General features: G+C 45.9%; 1 protein-coding gene across 1 annotated transcript in view; it reads right to left on the bottom strand.

The window, feature by feature from the left end:
• Nucleotides 1-9,009: 9,009 nt before the first annotated feature.
• PDPR (pyruvate dehydrogenase phosphatase regulatory subunit) overlaps nucleotides 9,010-25,391 on the bottom strand; it is a 38,417-nt gene continuing 22,035 nt past the window's right edge. The window contains exons 11-18 of the mRNA XM_082862881.1: nucleotides 24,848-25,003; nucleotides 24,510-24,643; nucleotides 23,990-24,138; nucleotides 23,407-23,519; nucleotides 21,948-22,042; nucleotides 20,440-20,529; nucleotides 14,879-15,061; nucleotides 9,010-13,822 (exon numbers count right to left, since the gene is read on the bottom strand). Of these exons, the coding sequence (XP_082719007.1) occupies nucleotides 13,418-13,822; nucleotides 14,879-15,061; nucleotides 20,440-20,529; nucleotides 21,948-22,042; nucleotides 23,407-23,519; nucleotides 23,990-24,138; nucleotides 24,510-24,643; nucleotides 24,848-25,003 (1,325 nt within the window). The 3' untranslated portion in view covers nucleotides 9,010-13,417. The remainder of the gene's footprint in view (nucleotides 13,823-14,878; nucleotides 15,062-20,439; nucleotides 20,530-21,947; nucleotides 22,043-23,406; nucleotides 23,520-23,989; nucleotides 24,139-24,509; nucleotides 24,644-24,847; nucleotides 25,004-25,391) is intronic.

The raw sequence follows: 25,391 nt of genomic DNA, 5'->3' as shown, positions 1-25,391 counted from the left end.
TTACCATGAAGTCAGTGTAAGGCTGGATGTCAAGTCCAGCGACAGCGATAGTAACTTCAGGGGGAGGAATGGGGTTTCTCCCCCAGCCATGCTGCCACTGCATGGAGAGTAATACTTGTAAACGTTTGTGTCGTCGCTATGTCAGTTCTCAAATTCTCTTTTACAGTTCGGTAACAGAACCATGGTTTTATGTGCAATGTTTATCCCATCACCCAGCAGGATGCCCCGCCACAAGAGGCCATCCATTGAACGAAATCGGCTTGTATGGTGAGATGGGCTTGAATCCAAAGAATGGGAACTAGCGAGTTGGCCCAACACGCAGGGGAGGCTGTACCATTAGATCGCTATCCACTCAAAGAATATGTACTTTGTGCCATGCTCTAAGTGCTGAGAACATGGCCCTGCACGAGATTTAGGTTCTGTCATCACAGGGCAGAGCTTGCAACTAGTGGGAAAGGCAGTCAACAAACACTGATCTACTTCAGTGCCAAGTTCTATAAAGGAAAGAAAACAGGGCGATGTGATAGTAAGCAAGGTGATGGGGAGCTTCTCTGAAGACGGAGTGAATGATTCCTCTTCCTCTGGTCCAGACACGCGGAGAAGGCTCAAAGAGTAAGGTCCGGCCCGGAGCTCAGGTCTTCTTATCCTGCCTCCGAGGTCTGCCCGGGCCAACAGACAGGATTTCCCATCTGCTCTGCTAGCGATTCGCCCAAGAAGACCCGGGCGACTTCCAAAAAACAAAGCGGCTGTCAGTCCAAGAATCTTCTTTACGCCCTGACTAGTGTGTTTGGGCGGTGGACCTCGTGGGACCAGGCCTGGGGACTCGCATAGAAGGAAGAGAGAACCCCCGCCCTCCCCACACTGCAGCGGGGCTGCCGCCATCATGGCGATCCCGGCTGCACCTGGACAATTTAACAGGGCCCGAGGCTAGAGTCCTAAAGCGGCCCTGAAACACCAGGCCTGCAGCTCACCGCCATCTTGGCAGAGGCGCTTCCCCGCTACACACACCCAGGGGCGGGGCCTCGCGAGACCCAAACAGGCCCCACGTGTCAGGGGCGGAGCCCTACCGTGACGTCACGGCGCGCGTCGGATGGAGGGAGGACTAGAGCTGGCAAACCCTAGCTGGCTTCTCGCGTTACGGGAACGTTTTCCTCCCTCCTGTCCCGACCCCTTCCCTGTCCTTGTCCCACCTTCCGGCCCCCGGGAACCCTGGCAACGGTTGTGGCTGCTGCCCCGCTTCAGGCGGGGTGTTGCTGAGCGCGGAGCCCGAGGGCGCCCGTGAGGTAAGGAGAAGCTGCGGAGCCGCTCTGGCGTCCCCGTCCACGCGGACCTTGGCGGCCCGGGACCCTCAGCGCCCCCCCTTTCCTCTGTGGTCTCGGTCTGGGGGCTTCGGCGTCCCTCGTTTCCCGTCGGTTCTGCCTGGCCCTCGGAAGGCGCTTCCCGGCGCCGGGACGTCGCCCGCTCTCCCTCAGCCTCTCTGCGGCGGTGGCGTCTCGCGGACCCGTGCCCGGCTGCCCGGGGCCAGCGCACCGGCTCTGGCAGGCGCCTGCAGCCCAGCCCGGATGCCCAGGGCGGCCGGGGTAACCTCGCTCCTGAGGCCCGCCTCGGGCAGGCAGCCCCCACCCCCACCTCCCAGCGTGGGTCGGGCTTGCCCAGCTGGGTCGTCTCTGCAGGCGTAATTGTTTTCCCGCGTGGCAACGTGCGGTCCGCTTGTGGTTAACTAACTAGTAAAAGTACTGCAGAGTCAGCGGTGAGGTTAGGTGGAAACGTCCATGCCGGGGCGGTGAGCTCTCTTCCCAACGTTTGACCCTTTGGGCCTGATGTGTATGACACCGAGATTTGATTCAGGCATCTTCACGTCCGTTTCGCCCGTGCTGGGGGGCGGCGAGGTAGCCGGGCTGAAGGGGACACGTTCCTAGGGCTAGAGATTTGTGTTAAGTTCTCAAACTTGGCTGATCACCTGGTGCACTTGTTGAAAAATATAGCACCCTGGACCGCAGGATCAGAATCTCCAGAGAGGGAGCCTGTGTGTGTTTTAAAATGTGTCCCAGGTGGCTCTCATTTGGAGGCAGATGTGGGAAATGTTGTGTTAATCCGTCTCTTCTCACCCAGTCTCCCTTGTGACCAGCAGCCAATTTGTACAAGGTGTTGTGACCATGCAGAGGAACAGCTCAGAAGGAGTTGGAGCTGTTCTCTTGCTCTTGTTGGTGTAAGCAGATCTGAGCATAACCAGCGTCAGTATTGAGATTGTTTAGCAGGAATTCTTCTCCTTAGCAGAAATTAAACACGTAATTTACTTTCAACCAGGTGTGTGTTTTACTTTGTTGTCTTTGACATCTTCCGTTTCTTCTCTACTGGCTTTATCTCCTCTGATCTCACTCCTTTGCTATCGCTGCCAAACCTACTGGAATAGACTCTGATGCCATTGTTTCCTATACTGTTTTTTGTTTGTTTGTTTGTTTTTTGGTGTTCTTTTTTGGATGCGTCCTCGGCATGTGGGATCTTAGTTCCCTGACCAGGGATCGAACCTGCGCCCCCTGTAGTGGAAGCGTGGAGTCTTATCCACTGCGCCACCAGGGAGGTCCCTAGAATCTTCATTTCAGAGATGTGCTCAGGCCTCTGTGTGAAGGCTGTGGGGCGTGGGGAGAATGGTGTGCAGATTAGAGGCGGAAAGCCCAGTTGGGAACCTTTTGCAGTAAACAGAGAGGATGGCGGGCTGTGCTCAGTTCAGGGCAGTGGAGATGGAGAGTAGATCCACTGGAGGGAGATTTACGATGTAGGGTTGTTGGTTAGGTCTTGATGATTGACTGGAGAGAGGAGATGAGAGAAAGGGAGGAATGTGGGATGACACCCAGGATTCTAGTGTATGGTGTTCCTGGGGGACACAGGAAGTGGAGCAGAGTTGGAGATTGGGGAAGATGGCTTTACCTTTTGGATGTGCTCAGTTTGACCTGTGGGAGTCCAAGTGGAGGTGGCCCTTCTTCCACTAGACGTGCGGGTCTAAGGCTCAGGAGTGCCATGGGTTAGGCCATCAGTCATGGCAGGAAAGGGAATCACCCTGAACAGTGGTGGATGGGGAAGCGAAGCTGGCCTCAGGGAGCCCTGGGGGACGTCAACACAGAGGGAAGGGCAGAGGAGAGAGGCCAGTGATCGGGGCAGAAGGTGCCACAGAAAACAAGGAAAGAGTGTGTGGATAGGAGGGAGAGCCCAGAAAGTGCCCTTGAAAAGGAGCAACATTTGCGTTCCTGGTAAGAGGAGTGCAGTGGCCTGGTGGGGCAGAAGCCTGACCACTTTTGGTTCAGAAGAGAGTAGGACGGGAAATAAAAAAGACAAGTTGTGAAATACATGTGAGGAAACTTTTGCTTAAAAAGTCCACAGGCCAACTATGCCACCACCAAGGTAATAAAAGAAGGACTTAAGGGCTTCCCTGGTGGTGCAGTGGTTGAGAGTCCGCCTTCTGTACTACTTCAGTCATAACAAATGTTGGTCCTTTGAATATGTATTTGAGCTTAGAAATAGCCAAGTGTGGTGAGTGAAGTAGAAGATCATGCTGATCACACAGGTTTTTATTTTCAAATTTGGTACTTATAAAAATTAAGCGAGGGGGCTTCCCTGGTGGCACAGTGGTTGAGAGTCCGCCTGCAGATGCAGGGGACACGGGTTCGTGCCCCTGTCCGGGAAGATCCCACATGCCACGGAGCGGCTGGGCCCGTGAGCCATGGCCGCTGAGCCTGCGCGTCCAGAGCCTGTTCTCCGCAACGGGAGAGGCCACAACAGTGAGAGGCCCGCGTACCGCAAAAAAAAAAAAAAAAAAAAAAGAAGGACTTAAGACAAAGGTGGTGGCAAACATGAGGGCAGCTCATTGCTGCAATAATAACATTCTGGGAAAATATAATTGATACTGGTATTGGTGACCTTTGAGTGGAGGGAAATCTTCCTTCTGTTTTTGATGTTTCGCAAAGACCATCATTTTATAATTTAGAATTTTAAAAATTAAAAATTGCTAATTGAGTGTTTTGGAGCTTTGTTTTATTTCTGAAATCGCCTGGGCGGGGGGAGGGGGTACTTGAGCACATCTAAATGCCGAGGAGAAGGAGGTAAATGTGAGGGTATGTGAAAGAGGGAGGACAGCTGATGGAGCTCGGTTCAGGGGAAGGGGGCAGGAAGGGGGATGCAGGCCCTTGTAAGGGACTAATTTCTGACCCTGTGAAGGAAGGCAGGGATGGTTTGCTGATGCAGGGAGGTATACAGGTGGCGTTTTGGGGAACAAGATGAGACAGGTTATCTGCTTCGATGAAGGAAGAGAGGAGGTGGTGTTAAAGGTTGGGAGAAGAGCCATGTTATGGGTTCAGAACCCGGATGTAGAGAGAGCTGTGCCTGTGGCTTAATAGGAAGTAGCCCGGAGCCAAGTAGGGGTGCCTGCTAACTTAAGGCACAAAGGAACAGGGTCTTTCCCAAGTGTGACTGAGTGGTAATGGTTCCGAAGCAAGGAGGATGCCAACAGTGCCTCTTGATGGTGAGGTCAGTGCAACAGGGCTGGCTGTGTGACAGCGACAGTTCCCTCAGGAGAGCTGCATTTCCATTAAGACAGAGGGTGGAGAGAACATTCGTGAAGTGTTACCAACCAGGGATCGTGGCCTCCTTAATCAATAGAAATTGATAAGAGGCCAGACAGAGAATTCAGGCAGGGCTTTATTGGGCTCCTGCTGCAGCAGGCGGGAGTGAAAACAAGTAACAGTTTCCCTTGATTGCTCCGAGGCCGGCAGCGAGCTGGTTCCTTATGTGGGGTGAGGGCAGGGGCGGGTCCAGGAGTCAGGCCAGAGGGGTGGCTTGGGTGGTCTGCCCCCCGCTCTGGTGGTGGTGAGTGCAGGGGGCATGCACAGGACCCTGCTTCTGCTCCTGACCCCTGCTTTTGCTACCAGCTCTTCAGAAGTGGCAGTTGGCTTTGTTTTTGGTCTTTTTGTATCTTGTCTATAATTTCCCCCAGCTGTGCATGCATGCATATAGTTATTTTTAGTCCCTTATAGTTTCTTTGTATTTTGTTTGTATTTCATTTGTTCAGGTGTAAGCACTGCAGCAAAGGGTCCCAGGTCCTAGTCTGTCCCATTATCCCCTGAGGGATTCTACACCTTTTATTCTTAAGGGGTAAAGGGCCAAGGGTCTCATCTTCTGGAACTTCTTCCTGCCAGACAGGGGCTGCAGACCCTAGCTTACCCTAGAGGTGTAGAAGTGCCTCTCTGACTGTTCCAAGGACCTGTAGGGACCTGGGCCACCCTCTGCTGGAATGGGTTGAATTCCTTGAGCCATCATGAGTCTTACTTGAAACTCTTAGAGCCTAGAAGACACAAACTTGCCCAGAAGGCTAAACAAACAAGGGCCAAAAAGAAGAACACCAGTAGCCACTAAAGGGCCTAGAAAGGGAAGGAACCAGCGTAACTTTAGGAGGGCTTCCTTAACTGTTGACCAGGCAGTGGAGGCGATATTGCCGCTTCTAAAATTATGAAGCCAGTCTGCCTGGGCATATATTTCCTTAATGTTAACTTCCACCTGTCCTATCACACTAATTCAGGTGCAGTAGGAAGTATTATCGCACAGACTCCACCTTGTTCTTCCAGAAGGTTATCAAGAGCTAGACGACTGTCAAGAACTAAATTCGCCAAAGAAACGAGAGGTCTTAAGTCCCATTAAGGCTTGTCTTGTCTGTTCCATCATATAACCAAGCTGTCTGATCTCAGTGTTGCTTCATGATAGGTAAAGCCTCCCCATGGAGCTGCCAGTCCTGTGGCCAGCTCTGCCCTTGCTAAGATCATTCCTAGGGGACTTCCCTGGTGGTCCAGTGGTTAAGACTCTGTGCTTCCAATGCAGGGGGCCTGGGTTCGATCCCTGGTCAGGGAACTAGATCCCACACGCGTGCCGCAACTAAAAGATCCTGCGTTTCGCAACTAAAGATCCTGTGTGCCGCAAATAAGACTCCGCGTAGCCAAACAAACAAACATATATAGAGAAAAAAGATCATTCCTAGTGCTTTCTGGGTTTGGTGGTGAGCCTGACTGGTTCTGTTACAGATAAAAATCCCTCTTAACCCTGTAGTGCTTATAGCACACTGTCCTATGAAGTGAACATTGTCAGTGCATTTATACGCTATGGCTTGGTTGGAAAAGACAGGGTCTGTCGATAATTGCGTAACATATGATGGTTTGGGTGTCCGCAGAGGAAAACAAACCCTTCCGGGGGTGCAGACCTGAATGTCTGTCTCACAGCTGTTAAGACCGGATAGCCCTTGAAGGACATAACTGTTGTTAGTACTTAAACAGTTAGGGGACAGCAGACTATTATGTTGATGATTAAGCATATAAAGCTCTACAGCATTTCTAACAAGATGTTCACGTATGATCCGCTGAGTACAATAGCAAGAATGGCAAACAGGAGTCCAACCCACTACATCATTTTACTTATCTGTCGATGGTGCCTGTCTTTTGAATAGGTATCTCAGACCTTCCACTGGCTTACAGGTGTATTGCTCTTCTGTTGTAACCTGCGGGGTTTCTGGAGGTAAAAGCTTTAGTCTGGAAAAATGTACCCAACTAGATATCCCTTGCACTTTGACAGCAGTGGGAGTGGTTGAGATTACTTTATAGGGGCCCTTCCATTTTGGCAATAGTTGGTCTTCGGGGGACCCCTTTCCAGGTTTTAAGAAGAACTTGGTCCCTGGGATTTGTGAAGGAGCAGCTCCTTCCTCTGTATTTTTAGTGGGAGCTTGCAGTGCCTTGTGGGTATAGTTCAGGATTGTCTTTTGAACTTGTCCTAGATTAATAATGTATCTCAGGGCCTGGTTCACTTCTTCATCCAGTAGAATGTCAGTAGTAAGAAAAGGTCTCCCATAGGTCCTTTTATTGTTTTACTTGTTTATTTTTTAGGGAGTTTTTTCTTGTTAATTTATTTTTGGCTGCATTGGGTCTTCGTTGCTGCGCACGGGCTTTCTCTAAGTTGCGGCAAGCGGGGGCTAGCTACTCTGTTGTGGTGCGCGGGCTTCTCATTGCAATGGCTTCTCTTGTTGCGGAGCACGGGCTCTTAGGTGCACAGGCTTCAGCAGTTGTGGCAGGCGGGCTCAGTAGTTGTGGTGCACGGGCTTAGTTGCTCTGCGGCATATGGATCTTCCCAGACCAGTGCTCAAACCCGTGTCCCCTGCATTGGTAGGCAGATTCTTAACCACTGCGCCACCAGGGAAGTCCTGAAGACATTTTTTAGAAAGCAGAATTGTGTTAATACAGTCTTTTATTCAATTTTAACATAATTTTATTTATTGAATAGTTAAGACAGTCACATTCCAAATTCAAAATATATGAAAGGGTCTATAATGAAGAGTTTTCCTCTTTCTACTTGGACTTAATTTCTGGGAAATTTCAATCTTTTAAAAGTGGAGAGAATGTATAAAGAACCCATGTACCCACCAGCCAGCTTCAGTCTGGCTTCATCTATTGCCACTGTTCCACTGGATTATTCCCTGGTGTTGGCCTTATTTTAAAACAAGCTGAGACTCTGTCTTATGCAGTAAAAGGCAAGGATTTCCTAAGTTGAAATTGCTGCAAATCTCCTTGGGGGCCATTTAAGAGCTCTTTTACTACCACTGATCACTTTAAGATTTTATTTTGGGGCCACATATAGTATTTGCTTTTCCAGAGCTCCTTTCCTTTCTAAAGAGTATCTTTTTTCTCCATCTTTATGCCAAGAACTCCGTAGGAATGCCCCATACTTCCCCAAGGCTTCTGCTTCTGATAGATGGCCCAGTTGGCTCATCTTAGAAAACCTCCACAAGACGTTTTCCGAAAGGAGAGGGAATAGAAAAGTGTAAGGGGTAGGGAGTTTTGAATCCCCTAAAGCTGACGACTGTGTTTGGGTCTGTTTTTGTTGCTCAGAGCCCCTGTTGAGTTCCCTGCTGCGTAGGATGCCAGAACTGGAGACTGTGGAGATCATGAAGTTGGTGAATTGCCCCGAGACCTTCACGCCGGACATGAGGTGCATCATGGGCGAGTCCCCTTCAGTGCGGGGCTACTTCGTCCTGGCGGGAATGAACTCTGCTGGCCTTTCGTTTGGTGGAGGAGCTGGAAGGTAAGTCTTTCGCACTCAGGTTCGGCTTGCGAGGCTTCTTCCTTTCTGGAATTACTTCTGGTTCATAGGGTTTGTGATATACCTAATCCAGTATGTTCATAATAAGAGGAAGACACATGTCATGAGAGAGTTGTCCCCTTCAAAGTACTTGCCATGGAGGCACTCCCCGTGTTCCAGACACGTCATTGTACAGAATGTTTTTGGAACTCCTCTTTTGGAGTTAGCCTTGGAGCCAGTGGGATGTTTTTTTGGAACTACTTCAGTCATAACAAATGTTGCTCATTCATGAAACTGGAAATAGAAAGAGCAGGTTTGGACGATAAGATGATGAAATTTTTGTTAGACATGTTAGCCTACCTATGGATTCCCAGATGTGGTGAGTCACAGAACAGTTGGGTAAAGAGAATAGAAGTCCAGTGACTAAATTTCTGGATGGAAGCTAAGTATAGTAAAGGATCACTGGCTGCTTCTGTTTTTCTCTTCTACTGCTGTAAGCAAGAATACACTCACAGCTCGTTTTCTACACAGACACGGGCTCATGTTACGTAACATCCTACAGAAAGACCCGAATGAACTTTTTGGCCAACCCAATACTTGAGTGATGAGTCAAGTACCAGGTTCTTACTACTAAGTCAAGTGTAAGGCAGGATGTCAAGTCCAGTGACAGTGATAGAGACTTCAGGAGGAGGAATGGGGCTTTTCCCCCACAGCCATGCTGCCCATTGCATGGAGGGAAGGGATCTTATTTACCTGTTTTCAAGTTCTCTTGTACACTTTGGGAACAGGTACAAATGGTTTTATGTACAACGTTTATTCTTAGTGATGGCAAAAACATATCTGGTTACCACAGATGCAGGACATTTCTCAGGCAGACACAGCAAGAGTAGTGAAAATGTCCATTTATTCATTTACAAACTTAGTAACATAAAATTGAAATCTGACTTGATAGAAATACAGTGCACAACGTTAATACCACATTCGCAGAGGGCAGAAATGCTCTGTCACCCTGTGTGCCTGTCATCACCAGGGCTCGTGAGAAACATCCCATTTACTAAAGTGCCTCGCACGTCTTCAGGACCACATGCTGATGCTACACATGGGATAGAAAAGGGCTGAGTTGAACTGCACGTTTACAAATGCAAAGAACGAGTTGTAGCCTTTACAGTAATTACAATGGCATTTTCTTATATCCCAAGAGTTGACCAGAGAGTAAAGTGTTAGCTGTGCTGCTGGAAGACCCTTCACTGAAATGAGCTGCAGAAGCTTTCAACCCTACACCCATCTGTTGAAGGTACTTTTTTCCGTCTCCACCCACCATGTGACACTCTGGAGTGTAAGGCACTAGAACCTGGCTTGGAGGAGGAAAGAGGTGCCCCAAGCTCCAGTTCTTGGTGTGCAAAGGAAATCCTGGCATAGATCCATAGAAACAGATGCTAAAAGTATCCTCTCCACTTCTTAAAATTTCTGTCCTTGAGAGACAGAAAAATGAGAAGGTAGAAAGTCTGCAAAGGATGAAAATAGGTGTATCTAAATATCATGAGAAAAATGGCCCATGAAGAAACGTGTAATTCCCCAAGGGTTCTGCTCAGAGAAGTCACGAATCATACACAAGGAACTCTGGTGTTTAATGGATAAAGAGAAGGCAAAGACATACAAAAATACTCAGTCCTTTTGAAAAATAGTGTATTTGTCATGGTAAGGGACTGCATATGCCAGCCCCGTGATGACAGTGAAGGAGCCTTACAACTAACGGAGCACCTTAATGTGGAGGGCGGTGGCGGTGGGTGTGGGGAGCAGCTCTGATACGTGGCTCCCTAGCTCCCTCACGACTCACTGCAGGACGCGGCTACTGCCTGTTATTTCATCTGCCGTCTCTTCCACTCAACTGTGCTGCTCCTGAGTCCATGTGCCTGCACATGACATGTGCCAGATGAAAATTCCTTACTCGTGAGAAACTTTTCTCTACCTCCTGTTGATAAAATGCTGCTTATATCAAAGTTTGTGAGGGATGGGGGGGGGTGTGTACAGAAAGAAAATGAACACAGTAGGTTATACTTCAGGATTGAGCACTGTTGACCAAATCTCTATCTTAGATACTAAAGATACTTAGATCCTTGCTGCCTACACTGGCCAAGAGGCAACAAAGATATAAAAAGGAACTTGTAATGCCTGAAAGCCAGCCAATGCAGTTGTTTTACAGAGGCAGAAATCAAGGCGGAGGGGTCATCCCTCCAGTGAAGCAAAATCACTTTAGGAAGCTCCTATCATTCCTGCCACATACATGGTGGCAGTGGGGAGGGGTTAATGTCGCAAATGCATGCAAAGGCAGGATAAAGGAGAAAGCTGAAGAGTTAGTTTCACGTTGAGTTACTTTCTTGGAAACAACAGCCTAGGAAAGAAGAGATACAGCTAAAACTCTGTACAAGGACGTAGAATCCAGGGACAGCACACCTCCTGATGAGAATCAAACAAGTGACTTGGTGCAGAAATGGGAACTTTGGGGCCAAAGTTGAGACTGGGGTTAATCACTGGGCTAAATGGCATCTCTTGCATTTGGGGGTACAGGGACTTCTCAGAAAAGCACTAGAATGGAGTGGGAACTGTTCAGTTTTCTCTCCTGGAGCTTGTCCTGTCCATGCAGTGCTACGTGACCAAAACACAAGTTAAAGGACATCACATTGTGCTATCCAAGCAGGTAGGTCTTGTCTGTCCCTTTTTGCTCTAAAAACTTTCTGAATTAGAGCTTTTATCACAGACAAGAAATCTTCAATGTCAGTCACATGACCATGGGATTTACATGTGGCACAAGTAGCTAGGGGCTTATCTCAAGAGAGGAGAAGGCTCACAGGAGACTTGCAACCTTGATTCTCCATCTGTTTGAAGCCAACACACTTTGTGTTTCTAGGTGCAAAATGATTCTTCAATTGCATATGCTGAGAAGATTGTGGAGCCCCTCTCCCAAGACAGCACAAGTGGTGATAACATCATTTCAGAGAGAAGAAAAAAGTACCAACCACCTAAAACGAGTCCAGCTACTCCTTGAACAATCCCTGCAACCTCCAGGGAGAGGTGAGTTGTCACAGAAAGCAAACACATGCGGTCCCAGTGCCCATCGGGGATGACACAGAAATGAAGATGTTTTGATTGTCAGCTATGCTTGAGGCAGGAAAGAGTCACCCCATTCCCTTTAGGACCAAATAGAGAAACCTACCAGATTCATATTGCCTATATTTGAATGAACCAAAGGAGACTTGAAAGATGAATTGTAAAGTGCTGGAAGATAAATATGTAAGTTTCAGGGTACTCAATAAACAAGTGATTTCCCCCCAGAATCTTAACATCTTGTCAGTCTTAGAAGTGTGACCCCTATTTATGGACAAGATGTGATTTATGCATAAATCTAGATTTTCTTTTGGATTCAGTCCCAAATAACTTTCCATTTATAAAGACTTTGCAGTGGTGTGCATGGGATACCTTTAGTTCTACATCTGTTTCCATCTTCTTGGGTCAGTCGGCTCCCTGCTGGTAACACCTGCATTGTCCGGTGCCAGTTTCCTGCTCTCCCAAGTTGTTCACTGCTCTCCAGCTGGGCAGCACCTCTCTTCTTTGCCTAGAAGCAGTATCTCTCAGCTAGTTAAATTCACATTTGCACCAAAATACCAAGGCCCCCCGACAGAATTCTAATCACATACTCCCTCATTAAATCAATGAAGACCTCGTAAGAAGGTGGACAGTAAAGTCAGTGATCAAGTGGGTAAACAGAAATCCCAGAGAAATGCCAGAGCAGGCAGACACCTGAGAAGTGTAAGCTGCTCTAATAAAATGAAAGGATTGTCTGTAATATACTTACAGACCTATCAGAACTAATGCATGCAAGATACCAAGATAACAAAGGCTATGGTTAATTAAAATCTCTAGCAGCCATTTGTTTGCAAGGGGAAATTAAGTGTGGGGATGGATACCACAGTCTGTGCGATCCAAGTTCCACCCTTAGAAAATAGAGACACTGCTTAAAAGTGCGCAGGGCGCTCTTACCCCAAGTTACCTTCTATTCCAGAAAATGTGGAGAGATGTCTGGAAAAAGAAGACGGAAAGCAGACCTTGGGCTCAGGTAACATACGCTCTCCACACTGGGAACTCTCAAGGGACCCAAGTGGGTCATCTCTGTGTGGATCTGTGTCTGTTGTGCGGGGGAAGCAACCCTGGGGTCCCAGTAGCTCTCTTCAACTCAGTGTGCCCACAAGGTTTAGTTACTCAGCCAGGATGCTTGTCCTGTCTCCCCCGTCCTAAGGGAGAGAGCGTGCACTGAGCCAGTGGGCCTCCTGTGGAAGGGACACATGAGGCTGAACTGAAAGTCACATGTGCTCGGAGAAGAGGAACATCAAGGTGGGGTGACTGAACTGTGAGTAGCTGAAAGAAAAGCAGCACTGTTTCATAGAAAACTCAGCATCGCTGGAGCTTAGTTTGAGGTTAGACCCTTTCAGCTAGGAAAAGCAACACTAAAGGCAACATGGTCTTTCCCTTTCAAACACTGTGGCTTATTTGTTTAGTCGGTTAAATAAACCACAACCCCCCTCATAATAGAGATTAGCAAGAGATGAAGAAAATTATAGGCAGGTGGCCCTAGCCCAACAGTCTGATAACTGGGTCACAGTCTGATAACTGGGTCAGTAGGGAGGCCCAGGATGAACTAATCTGTGCTAAACCCCAGGTAACGCCCACATGATGCCTCTCATCAGCGAGGTAGATGGTCATCCTCCTGCTAGAGGTATCAGGGTGCCGACCCACAGCACAAAGGGATGGGAGAAGGACCTGCCTGGCTAAAAGGCATAAGCTATTCCACACGGCTGTATCACACAGACAGCAGCTAGCCAGAATTCACAGGTTACTCGAGAAAATTTAGCCCCACAGAGAGGGACTCTTACCCTGAGGCCTGCACACCACAAGCCTCCCTTGCTTCAAGACCCAGCATTAAGTGAGGCTGTCACTGTAACCCACTTCCACAAGTGGAGTCTGCCTCTGTCCTGCCTTCCTGTCCCCACAGGAACCTGAGATGGGGGGAGGGATGACCAGCCCAGAGTGAGTATCAGGAGATGGGAAACTGCAGAAGGAGGAAGGAGAAGATGGAGGGACAAGAGAGGGTGCAAAGGAAAAGTTTTAAACGCTTAGAATTATATCAAGGGAAAAAAAAATTATGTCAAGGAGATAAGAGGTGGGAGGCAAAGGTTAAATCAAGAAGAGAGATGGGATCAGGAAGAGGAGCTCGTAAGATGACTAGAAGGTGGGAAGGTGGCGGGACTGCCTGGCATTACTTCCCGTGCAAGTCACTGAGCTCCACGTCATCCTTTCGGCGCTTATGGGTGAAGAGGGAGGTGACCGGGTAGAGCTTGGCCTTGGCCTGGAACCGGTGTCCTGCGATGTCAATCTCATATTCTCCCCGGTTGATGAAATCTGCTGTCACCACCTGCTCTTCTCCGGTGTCCTCGGAAAAATTGTGCACGAAGCCCAGGCACACGTGGCGCTCCAGGGTGTAACCATATGCGCTGCTGGTGGTCTTGCCCACGTACTGCCCGTTTCGGTAAATGGGCTCCCCCCACCAAGGCCAGAGGTCCAGGTCTGTGTCGTGGTCGTCCAGGATGAACATAGTGAAGCGTTTGTACACCCCGTTCTGCTTCTGCTGCAGCAGGGCATCTCGCCCAATGAAATCCATCCCCTAGGAAAGAGCACAGAGACAGCATCACTGCTTGGGACCCAGTGTCACTGCAGTGGGCTGCCCACTCCCCACCACACCCCTGCAAGCTCTGGAGAACGTGTGCTTCCCCCATGCGGAAAACTGCATTCACAGTACGAAAGACACCTGCAGAGAATTCTTGTAACAACACAGGTAAGCATCACTCTCTTTTCTATTTTATAAACACATTTCAATCACAAGACCACACAGAACAAAAATGGGAAGAAAAATCAACACTTGAAAATGCTTGCTAGAATTATTGTAGAAAAACAATGTTTTTATATAATCTCAACCAGCAGTCCATGCATATATATCCGTATTCTATGCATAAATATTTACATATGCATATGTCCAAAAAAGAGCAGGATAAAATAAACTCTTAATGCGTGTCGCTGAAAAAATAGTCTTTATGTTTTTCCCTATTTTCCAAATCGAGTATTCTTTACTTTTATATCAGAGAAAAATACTTACCTAATTGCTCAAAAAGAACATCAGAGATCTACTATACTGATATGGAACGACTGTTAAGATATTTTAAGTGAAAAAGGCAAGGTGCAATATACCAAGTATACAGTATCCAACCACCAAGGTTAAGAACGTGGTGAGGGGAAATTACTCATCTGTTTGCACTGCATGGAAGCTCTCTACAAGGAGAGGCAGGACACTGCTGCTTCTGGCAGTGGGACTGGGTGGGCTCAGAGGTGGGAAAGAGCCTTTTCATCCTCTTGAATGGTGATTACGAATAAATTAGGCAGTTGAATGTAAAGTGACTCATTTGTACATGTGGCATATTAATGAATTACCACAATCAACTCAGAAAAACTGCCCAGAAAGCACTCAGTCTAAAAGAGAACAAAGTGCCCCAAACAAGTGTTGTCTATTTATGATGTTTCCATATTAAGTGTTTTATCCCATAGATACATTTGGAGGTCTCAACACCTATACACTTTTTTGCTCCCACCTCAGCTCTTCCTGTTCTCATGCAGGCTCCCTGCTCAGGAAGCTGAGGGCAGAGTGGAGTGTGCACAGGTACAATACCTTGTCTAGCTTCACCCGAGACTCTCGTCCGCATTCCAGGGGTGTGGTGAGGGTGTTTAAATCCTGACCCCAGAAGGCAAAAAACTTTTCAATTCGGAGACTACGAAGAGCATAATACCCAGCATTCCGGATTCCATATTTCTGTCCAACACTCATCACTTCGTTGTATACGTGCAGGGCGTACTAGAGGGAGAGACAAAAGGTCAGTAACCAGCAGACCTTCAGAATTAAACACGGAATCTGTCTGGCAGTGCCTGACAGCTGACACTGTTACCTGGACAAGGGAGAAGGTTGTCTACAATCCTCAGGAACCAAAGTGCTGCAGCCCAGGCTTAAGCTCCACGAAAGCAGCACCTTTATCTTTTTACTTCTCTAAAATGTCTAGGATCTCAGTATATAGCACTTATTAAATAATAACTCACAGAAGCTCTCTTACCACTCAGTAAACGACCAGTCTCGTAACTGCCTCTCCAACAGCCATGCATCCTCCACTGGCTTTGGCTTTGTTTTTTTGCGCCAGTTCCCTGAACTTGGTCCTTCCCTTATGCAATGGCCTATGCTGTGAAACTAGAGTTACACGTAACTCTAGACATGCACGCACAACTCTGATTTGTCACACTGATTATGGCGTATCTTAAGAGACCTAGAGTGAGTCACAGAGGACCCCAAAAATCAGAGCTCTCCTACCCGTGTCCCACAATATCCAGTCTCTCATGTTGTTTTGTTCTTGGTTCCAGACACGTTTAAGTATCACATAACTTAAATGAACAGAAGTTTTCCAAATTGAAAGCAAATACTCAAATACTCTGTTAAGTCGAAAGCCCAACAACAAACTACACTGTTTACTTTAAAAACTGTAAAAGTAAAACAGAAAACAAGACAGAGGAATGAGGAAGACAGATACTGTATAACCTCACTTATATGTGGAATCTTAAAAAAAAAAACAACTATTAAACAACAATAAACCAAAATAGCAACTAAACTCATAGACCAAGAGATCAATTTGTGGTTACAGTTGGGGATTGGAGGAAGATGGTCAAAAGGTACAAACTTCCAGTTATAAGGTAAGTACTAGGGATATAATGCACAACATGATGACTAGGTGACACTGCTGTGTGATAACATGAAAATTAAGAGTAAATCCTGAGAGTTCTTCTCATCACAAGGAAAAAAAAATTTTTTTCTTTTTATTGTGTCTATATGAGATGATGGATGCTAGTGACTTAACACTGTGGTAATCATTTCACAGTCTATGTAAGTCAATCCATTATCCTGTCCACCTTAATCTTATACAATGATGTATGTAAATTACATCTCAATAAAACGGGGGAAAAGTCAAAAACAAAAATCTGCTTCATTGGTATCGCAATTCTTTATCCTGGCAATGTATGTTGCTCTATAAACTGCACTACTGCAGCCGAACAGGCACTGACTAAGAAGACTGCTGTGATCAAGGCAACTTTAGATGTGGAAAAGGGAGTCTGAGCTATTGGGTACAACACAGCCTGTGGTATGTGTGTAAGTGAAACACTGCAAATAGCAAAGGTGGGTGGAGGAGACCATTGGAGACTGGCTGGGAAACGAGAGTAAGAATGAGCTGTATCTCGGGCGGGTTCAGTGTCTCAAGCTGAATGCTCCGTACTTGAATTAAGAAGACAAAGGTTTAAAGCAGGTGAGTAGTCTTGGGCTAGAGAAGAGCAAAGCGAAAAGTGGGTCCCCACTACTTACTCATTTTCTCACCAGATGCCAGGGATTGAGTGTGAACAAACCAATCTGCTATCTGCCACCATGCTTTGGAAGGCAGCTCCTCAGAGACAAGTATAAGCTTCTTGACAAAAGCCAGCTTGAAAAGAACCCAAGCAGTGCACAGATTACCTCTTGGACTCACAGAAAACCATAAAAATGGGACCAGCCCACGAAAATTGGGTAGAAAACAGGGCTTCTCCCTCCTGATGGGCTTGGCTGATTAATGACCCAGGAGCAAGTGGTAACACCTGAATGACCATATGGCACTTCAGTACAGGCAAAACATATCAGCTACATGCATACTAACTCTTCTCAAACCATGAATAATCCCTTCACCTTAATATTGTTATAATACTCTTGAGTGTGGAAAAGCAGATAAAATTTCATGGGCTGGTAAATCCGTGCTTCATTTAATAATTAAAAGGAAACCTAACACCATGAGTAGTATGACTATGTCAAGAACATGACGAGGTTGAAGATTACTGCTACTTGTCACAACTGGACAAGGGAAAGAAAATGCAGGAATAAAAATTGTTAAGAAACAAAAACTATTATTGTTTGTGTATGGAAACCCTGGAAATTCCAGAAATCAACTAAAAAACAGCTATAAACAGTAAGATAGTTTAGGAGGGAAACAGGTTAAAGCATTAATATACAGGGAAAAAACCTTTCATAAATCAGAAGACACCAGAATAAAGACACCCTTCCCATTCACAATAGCAACACCACCAAAATATTCATATAAATTTAAGAAATGTATACCATCTACATGAAGAAAACTTCAAAATGCCTCTGAAGGTCACCAAAAAAAAAAAACCCCGCATAAAGAAAGGTATATTTTGATTGTAAGATTCAACACATATAAAAATGTCAATTCTTCCTAATTTACAAACGTAACAATCCAACAACTCAGGGTGTTTTTGTTTTAACTAGATGATTATAGAAGTTTATAAGGAGATCAGCTCGGTGCTTTGTGACCACCTAGACGGTTGGGACAGGGAGGGTGGGAGGGAGGAAGACGCAAGAGGGAGGAGATACGGGAACATATGTATATGTATAACTGATTCACTTTGTTATAAAGCAGAAACTAACACACCATTGTAAAGCAATTATACTCCAATGAAGATGTTAAAAAAAAAAGTTTATAAGGGAAAATAAGGAAACAGGAATTCGTCTTTTCCAGAGTTTTCCAAGCTATGAGGGAGGATAAGCATTACCAAGTATTAAAATATACAATAAAGACTCAGTAATTAAAACAATGTGATACTGGATACACAAATAGAATAAAAGTCCAGAAATAAATCTAAATATATATAGAAACTTAGTATGTGATAAAGGTAGAATCTCATATCAACTGGTCATCCATGTTAGAAAAAACAGTTTGATCCATAGCTCATAAAGTACCAAGAGACAGTGCAAAAGGTTGGAGCATTTAAATATGAAAAAACAAAACACACAAACCCATAAATAGCAACAACACAAACTATAAAAGCACCAGAAGTGGAAAAATTTTTTATCTCTGGAGTGGGGAAGCCCCTTCTATTTATTAAACTCTAGAAGCCACAAAAGATTCATCAATTCACCTACAAAAAAAATTTTTTGCAACATATGAAACATTTCCATAATAAAAAGTAAAATTTAGAAAACCCTTCTGGGACTTCCCTGCTGGCAGAGTGGTTAAGAATTCACCTGCCAGGGGACATGGGTTCCATCCCTGGTCCTGGAAGATCCCACATGCCACAGAGCAACTAAGACCGTGTGCCACAACTACTGAGCCTATGCTCTAGAGCCCGCGAGCCACAACTACTGAGCCCACATGCCACAATTACTGAAGCCTACGTGCCTAGAGCCCGTGCTCCACAACAAGAGAAGCCACCACAATGAGAAGCCCACGCACTGCAATGAAGAGTAGCCCCCGCTCACCACAAATAGAGAAAGCCTGCGCCCAGCAACAAAGACCCAACACAGCCAAAAAATACATATATAACAACCCCCCCCCCCAAAAAAACCCTTCTATGTGGCAAAAAAAAACAAATCAAGACAAATGATAAACTGGAAAAAATTTTACAACTTAATAGTAAGGACTGGCTGGCTGATTCAGAGAATGCCTAGAAATTGGGGGAAAAGACCAATAATTCAATACAAAAATGGACAAAAGATACTGCCAGGACATTCATTCATGCAACATTTATTAAGCGTTTACTATGTGCCAAGTATTTCTCTAACTGCTGGGGATACAGAAGTTAAACAAATATCCCTGCCTTTAGCAAACCTACATTTAAATGGGTAATGTGATGAACGAGATAAAGAAAATATACATTCTATGAGACAGTGGTAAGCACTCTTGAGAAAAATAAAACAGGGAAGGAGGCTAGGGAGGAGGGGGCCAGAGACTGCAACTTTAAATGGTCTCTTCAAGAAGGTGAGGTGGGACTTCCCTGGTGGCGCAGTGGTTAAGAATCCGCCTGCCAATGCAGGGGACATGGGTTCGAGCCCTGGTCCAGGAAGATCCCACATGCTGTGGAGCAACTGTGGAGCCCGTGCACCACAACTACTAAGCCTGCACTCTAGAGCCTGTCACTCTAGAACCCGTGAGCCACAACTACTGAAGCCTGCACGCCTAGAGCCCGTGCTCTGCAACAAGAGAAGCCACCATAATGAGAAGCCCGCTCACCACAATGAAGAGTAGCCCCTGCTCGCCGAAACCAGAGAAAGCCCGCGGGCAGCAATGAAGACCCAACGCAACCAAAAATAATAAACTAAAAAAATAAAAAATAAAAAGGGGGAGGTGTGGGGACCTCCCTGGTGGTCCAGTGGTTAAGACTCCGTGCTTCCACTGCAGGGGGCGTGGGTTCAATCCCTGGTTGGGGAACTAGGATCCCACAGGCCATGCAGCGTGGCCAAAATGTTTTTTTTTTTTTTTAATTAAATAGAAAAAAAGGTGAGGTGTGAATAAGACCTGAAGCATGTGTAGCTGTGAGCTTGGGAGGCTCTACAGGGGGGAGGGATATGCCAAAGAAAGGGGAAGGGCAAGTGGAAAGGCCCTGAGGCAGAAACATGTCCAGCAAGGAGAGGCAAGAAGACAGGGTGAGATGAGGAGCAGCAGTGTGGAGGAAGGTCAGCAGAGCTGTGTGCGCCCTGCAGATGGGCTTTTACTCGGAGTGAGATGGGTTTTGACAAGTAGCTTGATCTCTTGCATGGAACTGCACCCATCAGCCCAAAGTCTGACAACTCTGTGTGCTGGTACAAGCAATAAAGAAAAAGACACTCTTGTACACTGCAGAAGTTTTTATAACAGCAAAGGACTAGAAACCCTATAAATGGCTATTAGTACCAGACTGGTTAAATAAATTACGATTCAACTATATAATGGCATACTATATCGTTTTCATTAAAAAATAAAGAAAAAAGAAAAAGGAAGCTCTTTCTCTTTAGGTACTGGTAGGGAAAAATCTCTAAATTGCTAAGTAAAAAAAATCAAGATGAAGAACAGCAGTAAGCCTCCATTTGTGTTTCTAAAAAAGAGGGTTATGTATACGTCTTTGAACTTGCTTCCATATGCACAAAAATCTCTGACGTGATATAAACTAACAATTACATCACTGGTGGTGGCTGGTGGGAACTGGTCGGGTGGCACTGAATACTTTTTAGAGGTTTTTAGTTTTAGACCATGTAAATATATTACCTACACAAAAAAAGTACATAACTTAGCTAAAAACGTTAAAATCTCTTTAACGCAGCCTACCTCAGTGACCAAGGCCCGGTCAGACATGGCGCTCTAACCCTGCCAGCACCCACCCTCTAGTGGTTCTCACCTCTATAGGAATGTAAAGCATGAATCCTGGCTCTCCCGTGTGAGTCATGCTCATCACCCGGATCCCATTTGCGTAGCCCACACTCATCTCCTGTGGAAACAAAGGGAGAAGGTCATCGTGGAAACTCGTTAGGGGAAGTGGGCCCCTCCATGTTTGTTAGAGGAATGAATGCCTGAGGCAACCCCTCTCATTAGCTCTGTACCCTGTGTTGGACCCTAATGGAGATACATGTGAATGAAAATTTCTTCCTCAAGACAGTCTGTTTCCAGGCATTGGGGTCATTAGGAACAGAGCACAGCCTTTCCAATGCTCTTCTCATGAACAGCCCCAGTTCAGGAGTGCCAGCCAAGCCAGTGGAGGGAAGTGGAGGCAAAGTCTTTGAAAAGCATGAAATACTTCTTTTTACAAAGTCATGCTAAAGATTTGTTTTAGTCAGAGACGCCGGGAATGAAGACCAGGCAAATGTGTTCTCTGGCGGACCTGGCAGACAAGTCCTGGGTACCTGCCCCACAGAAGATGATGCCGGATGACCAAAGAACACCGTTCACCTGCTACCCTGGGGGAAGAGACTGGGCTTCTCATGTTCAAAACGTGTTTCCAGCAGCTCAGTTACCCAAAAGGGGCCCCTGACTCAATCACCGTTCCTGCAGTGGGAAGTGGTAAGCCCCAGACGGCCCTAAAGCAGACTGTTTCCATGAGGAGCAGGCATTGCAGCACAGTACGCTGTAGGCGCACGCATGTGGGTTACTTCCTCAAGGAGCAAAGAATGTACTGTGACAGGGTCTGCTGCCAGCTAACAGAGTTTCCTGTTGCTTTAACTGTGCCATGGAGAAAAAGGAGAGCTGTAAAATCACTTAAGAGGTGGATCCTAACTTCGGTTTGAACTTCAAAGAGCATCCCATCAGTAACGGTCCCGAAGCTGCTTGTTACAGGCTGCCAAAACATGTCTGTCTGGACCTCTCTAATCAACCACTTCCCAGAGGGTATGTTCAGTTATCATTCCTTTTATTCAGTTACAATTTGTTTCACTCAGCTCTAGTTGCCAAGTATAAGAAAGAAAATTTATAAGAAAGAAAGAAAATTAAGTAAGTTGTTTAGGGATTCACCTAAACCATTTCTTACCTGAAGGTGCCACATACACAGAAGTTACTTTGTGTATGGAAAAGAGGAAGCACTGCATGGAGAGAAGGGACCTGACCTTGACTGGCATTTTTTGGCATCCGCATCATAATACTATAACTTAAAAATTTAATCCACCTCTACAGAAATCAATAAATATATAGAACTGATATTCAGAGAAATTAGGTCTTCAAAGATATCAATGTTTATTAAACAAGAAGAACATGAAGACTGAAAAATAAATGGATTTACTCAGTCATTCTGTTTGCTTAATAAAAGTCAGAACATGCTTTGTGGGTATTAACACCATAGTGAGAACATGTAATTGCCATCTCTATAAAAGAAATATTCCCTGCTTATTTAAAAACTACAACTCTACTAGTACCCACCTTGCAAAACAGACTTGGGAAATGGTCTGGAGTCATAGGGGCATAGGACAACTCAGACAGCACATCCACAGCTCGAGGACCAATCAGATTGAGGGCTAAACGGAAAAGAACAAGAGATGTCTGGCCGCTCCAGGTGAATAGGTGAACCAATGGGAAAGGTCTGCTCTGACTTGCTCACCTATGGCCAGGTGTGGGTGGCAAGACCATGAAAATGTCCATTTGCTTAGGCAATCCTAGGGTGGACCTTGATTCTGGCAAATACACTTCTCCTGACAGGGCTGCTTAGTGCTGCTACTGACTCCTGGCATCTGACAGCCTGGCTAGTGTGTTGCCTCTTCCTGAACAAAGGAAGACAAAACTCCACAGCCTCCTTTGCAACTAGACTGGGATCATGAGGCTAGGGGATAGGAGCCCACTCCCAGGGCTGGCCAAACCACCCCCTGCACAATTCCTGTTCCCTGGGACTTCCCTGATAGTCCAGTGGCTAAGACTCCATGCTCCCAATGCAGGGGGCCCAGGTTCGATCCCTGGTCAGAGAACTAGACCCCAGATGCCGCAACCAAGAAGTCCACATGCCGCAACTAAAGATCCCATGTGCCGCAATGAAAATCCTGCATGCCTCAACTAAGACCCGGCACAGCCAAATAAAAAATATTTTAAAACAAGACAAAACAAAAACAATTCCCATTCCCCTCCTCTTCCCAGTGTGGCTACATGATGGAAAAAGCCCCAAACCCAAATCAGTACCAGGAGAGCCCTGAGGAGAGCTGCCCACCCAGCCTGGATTCTGTCACATTTACGACAGCACCTAAGCTAATTACACATCAAATACCCTTAAATGGACTAGAAAATAAGCTTGCTTCAATAAGCTGCTATAGTTTTCTAATCTGGTAGCGAGAAAGTAATCATATTTGCTACCATGATGAACTGAGGATGAGGGCCTGGTGGAGGCGAGGGGCAGGGGTCCATTGAGGGTAGGGAGGGGTTAAAGCTGGAATCAGGTGGCAGAAGAGGAGGGGTTGCTCCCTAAGAAGACTGCTGAGGAAGAGATAATAAGGAAATTAAGTTATCTACCTTAAAAAGTATTTACTCATTAAAGAAAAAATAAAAACTAAGGGGAAATTTTGAAGAAAATAATATTTAGGTAATAAATATAAAAATACTTTAATAATGAGTCACTCATTCAACAAATATTTGCACTCTGATATGCTGGCTGTAGGGGACACAGCAGTAAATAAAACACAAAGAAACTGAAGCACTAACTCATTCACACTTCACTTATAAAAACACGGGGAAGCATTAGAGATCAATTTTCTATGACCAGGAGCCTCTTCCAAGATTCTAATTCTGACACTCATTTTTGAATATCAGATATAGAGAAGGCAAATGAAGACAGATCTGGATCAACTTCGATCAGCTGGCTTTTCCTTGCTCAGCTGACTGCAGAGGGCCCCCTTACCAGTGTATTTCCAGGTGACATCCTCCAGAATCAGGTTGCTGTCTTCTGGCATGTATTTCTTAAGCCAGGCCCAACAGTGGACCTGTTGGTCGGTTGGAGAAATCATGAAGAAACTGAAAGTGAGACCCAAAAGTAATCAAAACCGGGCAGGAGAATGATCAGGAAGCAGTAAGTTCTCAGCTAGTTTCCAAGCAACGAACAGAACACTGGTGAATGATCTCTTAGCTTTTAGGGAAGGCCAACTGCACATACTTCTAGGATATACCACATAATGACAAAACAGAAGATTCTGGCTTTCTGCTAGTGCCAAGAAATTATACAGACCTACTAACATAAGATAAGGCATTTTTCCTCAATAGAGTAATTTTTCCACACCAAGTTTTACATAATCTGGTGGGTTTCTTTTTTTTTTTTTTCCTCCTGGTGCTTTTTGTGTGTGTGTGTGCTGGGCTGCTAATGAACTGGCCATGACTTTGAAATGTTTTATTGTCCTCAGTGTTATTACAGTTTCCTGGAGAGGTGAGCTGAGTGCTCAGCTCCGCCACAGCCATTAGGCGGAGGGAGCAGAGTGGCAGCCGCTCACCTGCGCTTGCTCAGCCGTGCTATGCTGCAGTCATTTTCGTACCCTCCGCCCTCGTTGAGCATGCCGGTATGCACGATGTGGCCCACGGGCACGTCAAGGTCATTGGAGAAGAGGTGTTGGAGAATTTCTAATGCCTGATCCCCGGTGGACTGTAGGGTTAGGGAACGAAGCAGAGAGAACAAACATGAAAACCTCTGGCCGGTAACGCAGCCTGACAAACAAAGTCACTTGCGGAGAAAATTCAATTAGCCGGTACTCGTGCAACAGTATTTGCAGATTTGCTCCACTGCAACGAGCTCCAGAGAAAGCTAGCTATTGATTCTAGTGTCAAATGAGCCTCTGCAAGCAGATAAAGAACCAGAAACAAAGCGCTAAAAATTCCAGAAAATGTTATAATACAGGTGAAACGCTAAAATATATCAGAGTTCTTAGTCTGCTTTGAAGTGACAGATGAAAAACAAGAGGCATTCAATAAATACGCAAGTTTCCAAATCTGTTCTTTTGGTTCCCAAATACTTACTGTTATTTCAAACTTTGTGAAAGAGGACATGTCAATGACACACACGGCCTCCTTACAGCACTTGACTTCGGACTCCACAATCTCAAACCAGTCTGGCTTGTAAAAAGTCTTGCTCTGCTCCAAGGCCAACAGGTCTACAGGACAGAGAAAACCAAAGGAAGACAGAAAAGGAGGGGACTTGTACTGGTGAGTCTCCTTGATAGATCAGTAGAGTACAGTAGGTTTTTATTATTTATTCTCCTAGGAAGACAAACTAGCTATGCACATTTAAAAACAAGGTTTACTATTCTTAAGACAAAAAAACCCCAAAAAACAAAAATGAGAACGTGCCTTCTTACCCTTGTCTGGTGGCACAAAGTACTTTGGCCTCTCAAATCCATGTTTCTCCATCCACCTGGCTCCTTGTGCATCCAGCCGGTCATACAGAGGAGATGTGCGTAACTGCCTTCCTGTCTGGAAGTCCCAGCGGGGAACCTTCAGATCGTACAGCAGAGCTAGGAGAGAGAAGAGCAGTCTATGAAAGCCCAAGGCACAGAGCTGAGCACCAATATCCATGGGCCTCTGGAGCTGCTCCTATTCAAAAAAGCATGCTTTCAGGCTGCTGTAGCCTAATTTGCCAAACAGTACCCAGTGTGACACGAATGTTCCAGAAGAAAGGATCACATTGCAAGAGCTGGTAACACCCCTCCACAGACTTATATAGCTGTGAGTCACATAACAACTCTAGATCTTTGTTTATAATTACTGTTCCAAATTAGTAGGTAGAAACAATGGCAGAAAAGTCAGAGTTCTAAACCTTGTTAAGCTCCCAGCAGAGATGAAGGTTATGTCTACACGGGACACAGGTGGTTACAAAGTGTGAAAAACTGGCACCTGATTCTT

Source organism: Leucopleurus acutus, assembly GCF_964270905.1.
Source record: "Leucopleurus acutus genome assembly, chromosome: 20".
NCBI lineage: Eukaryota > Metazoa > Chordata > Mammalia > Artiodactyla > Delphinidae > Leucopleurus > Leucopleurus acutus.
The sequence above is the reverse complement of the archived record's forward strand: the minus strand, read 5'-3'. Positions and strand labels throughout refer to the sequence as shown.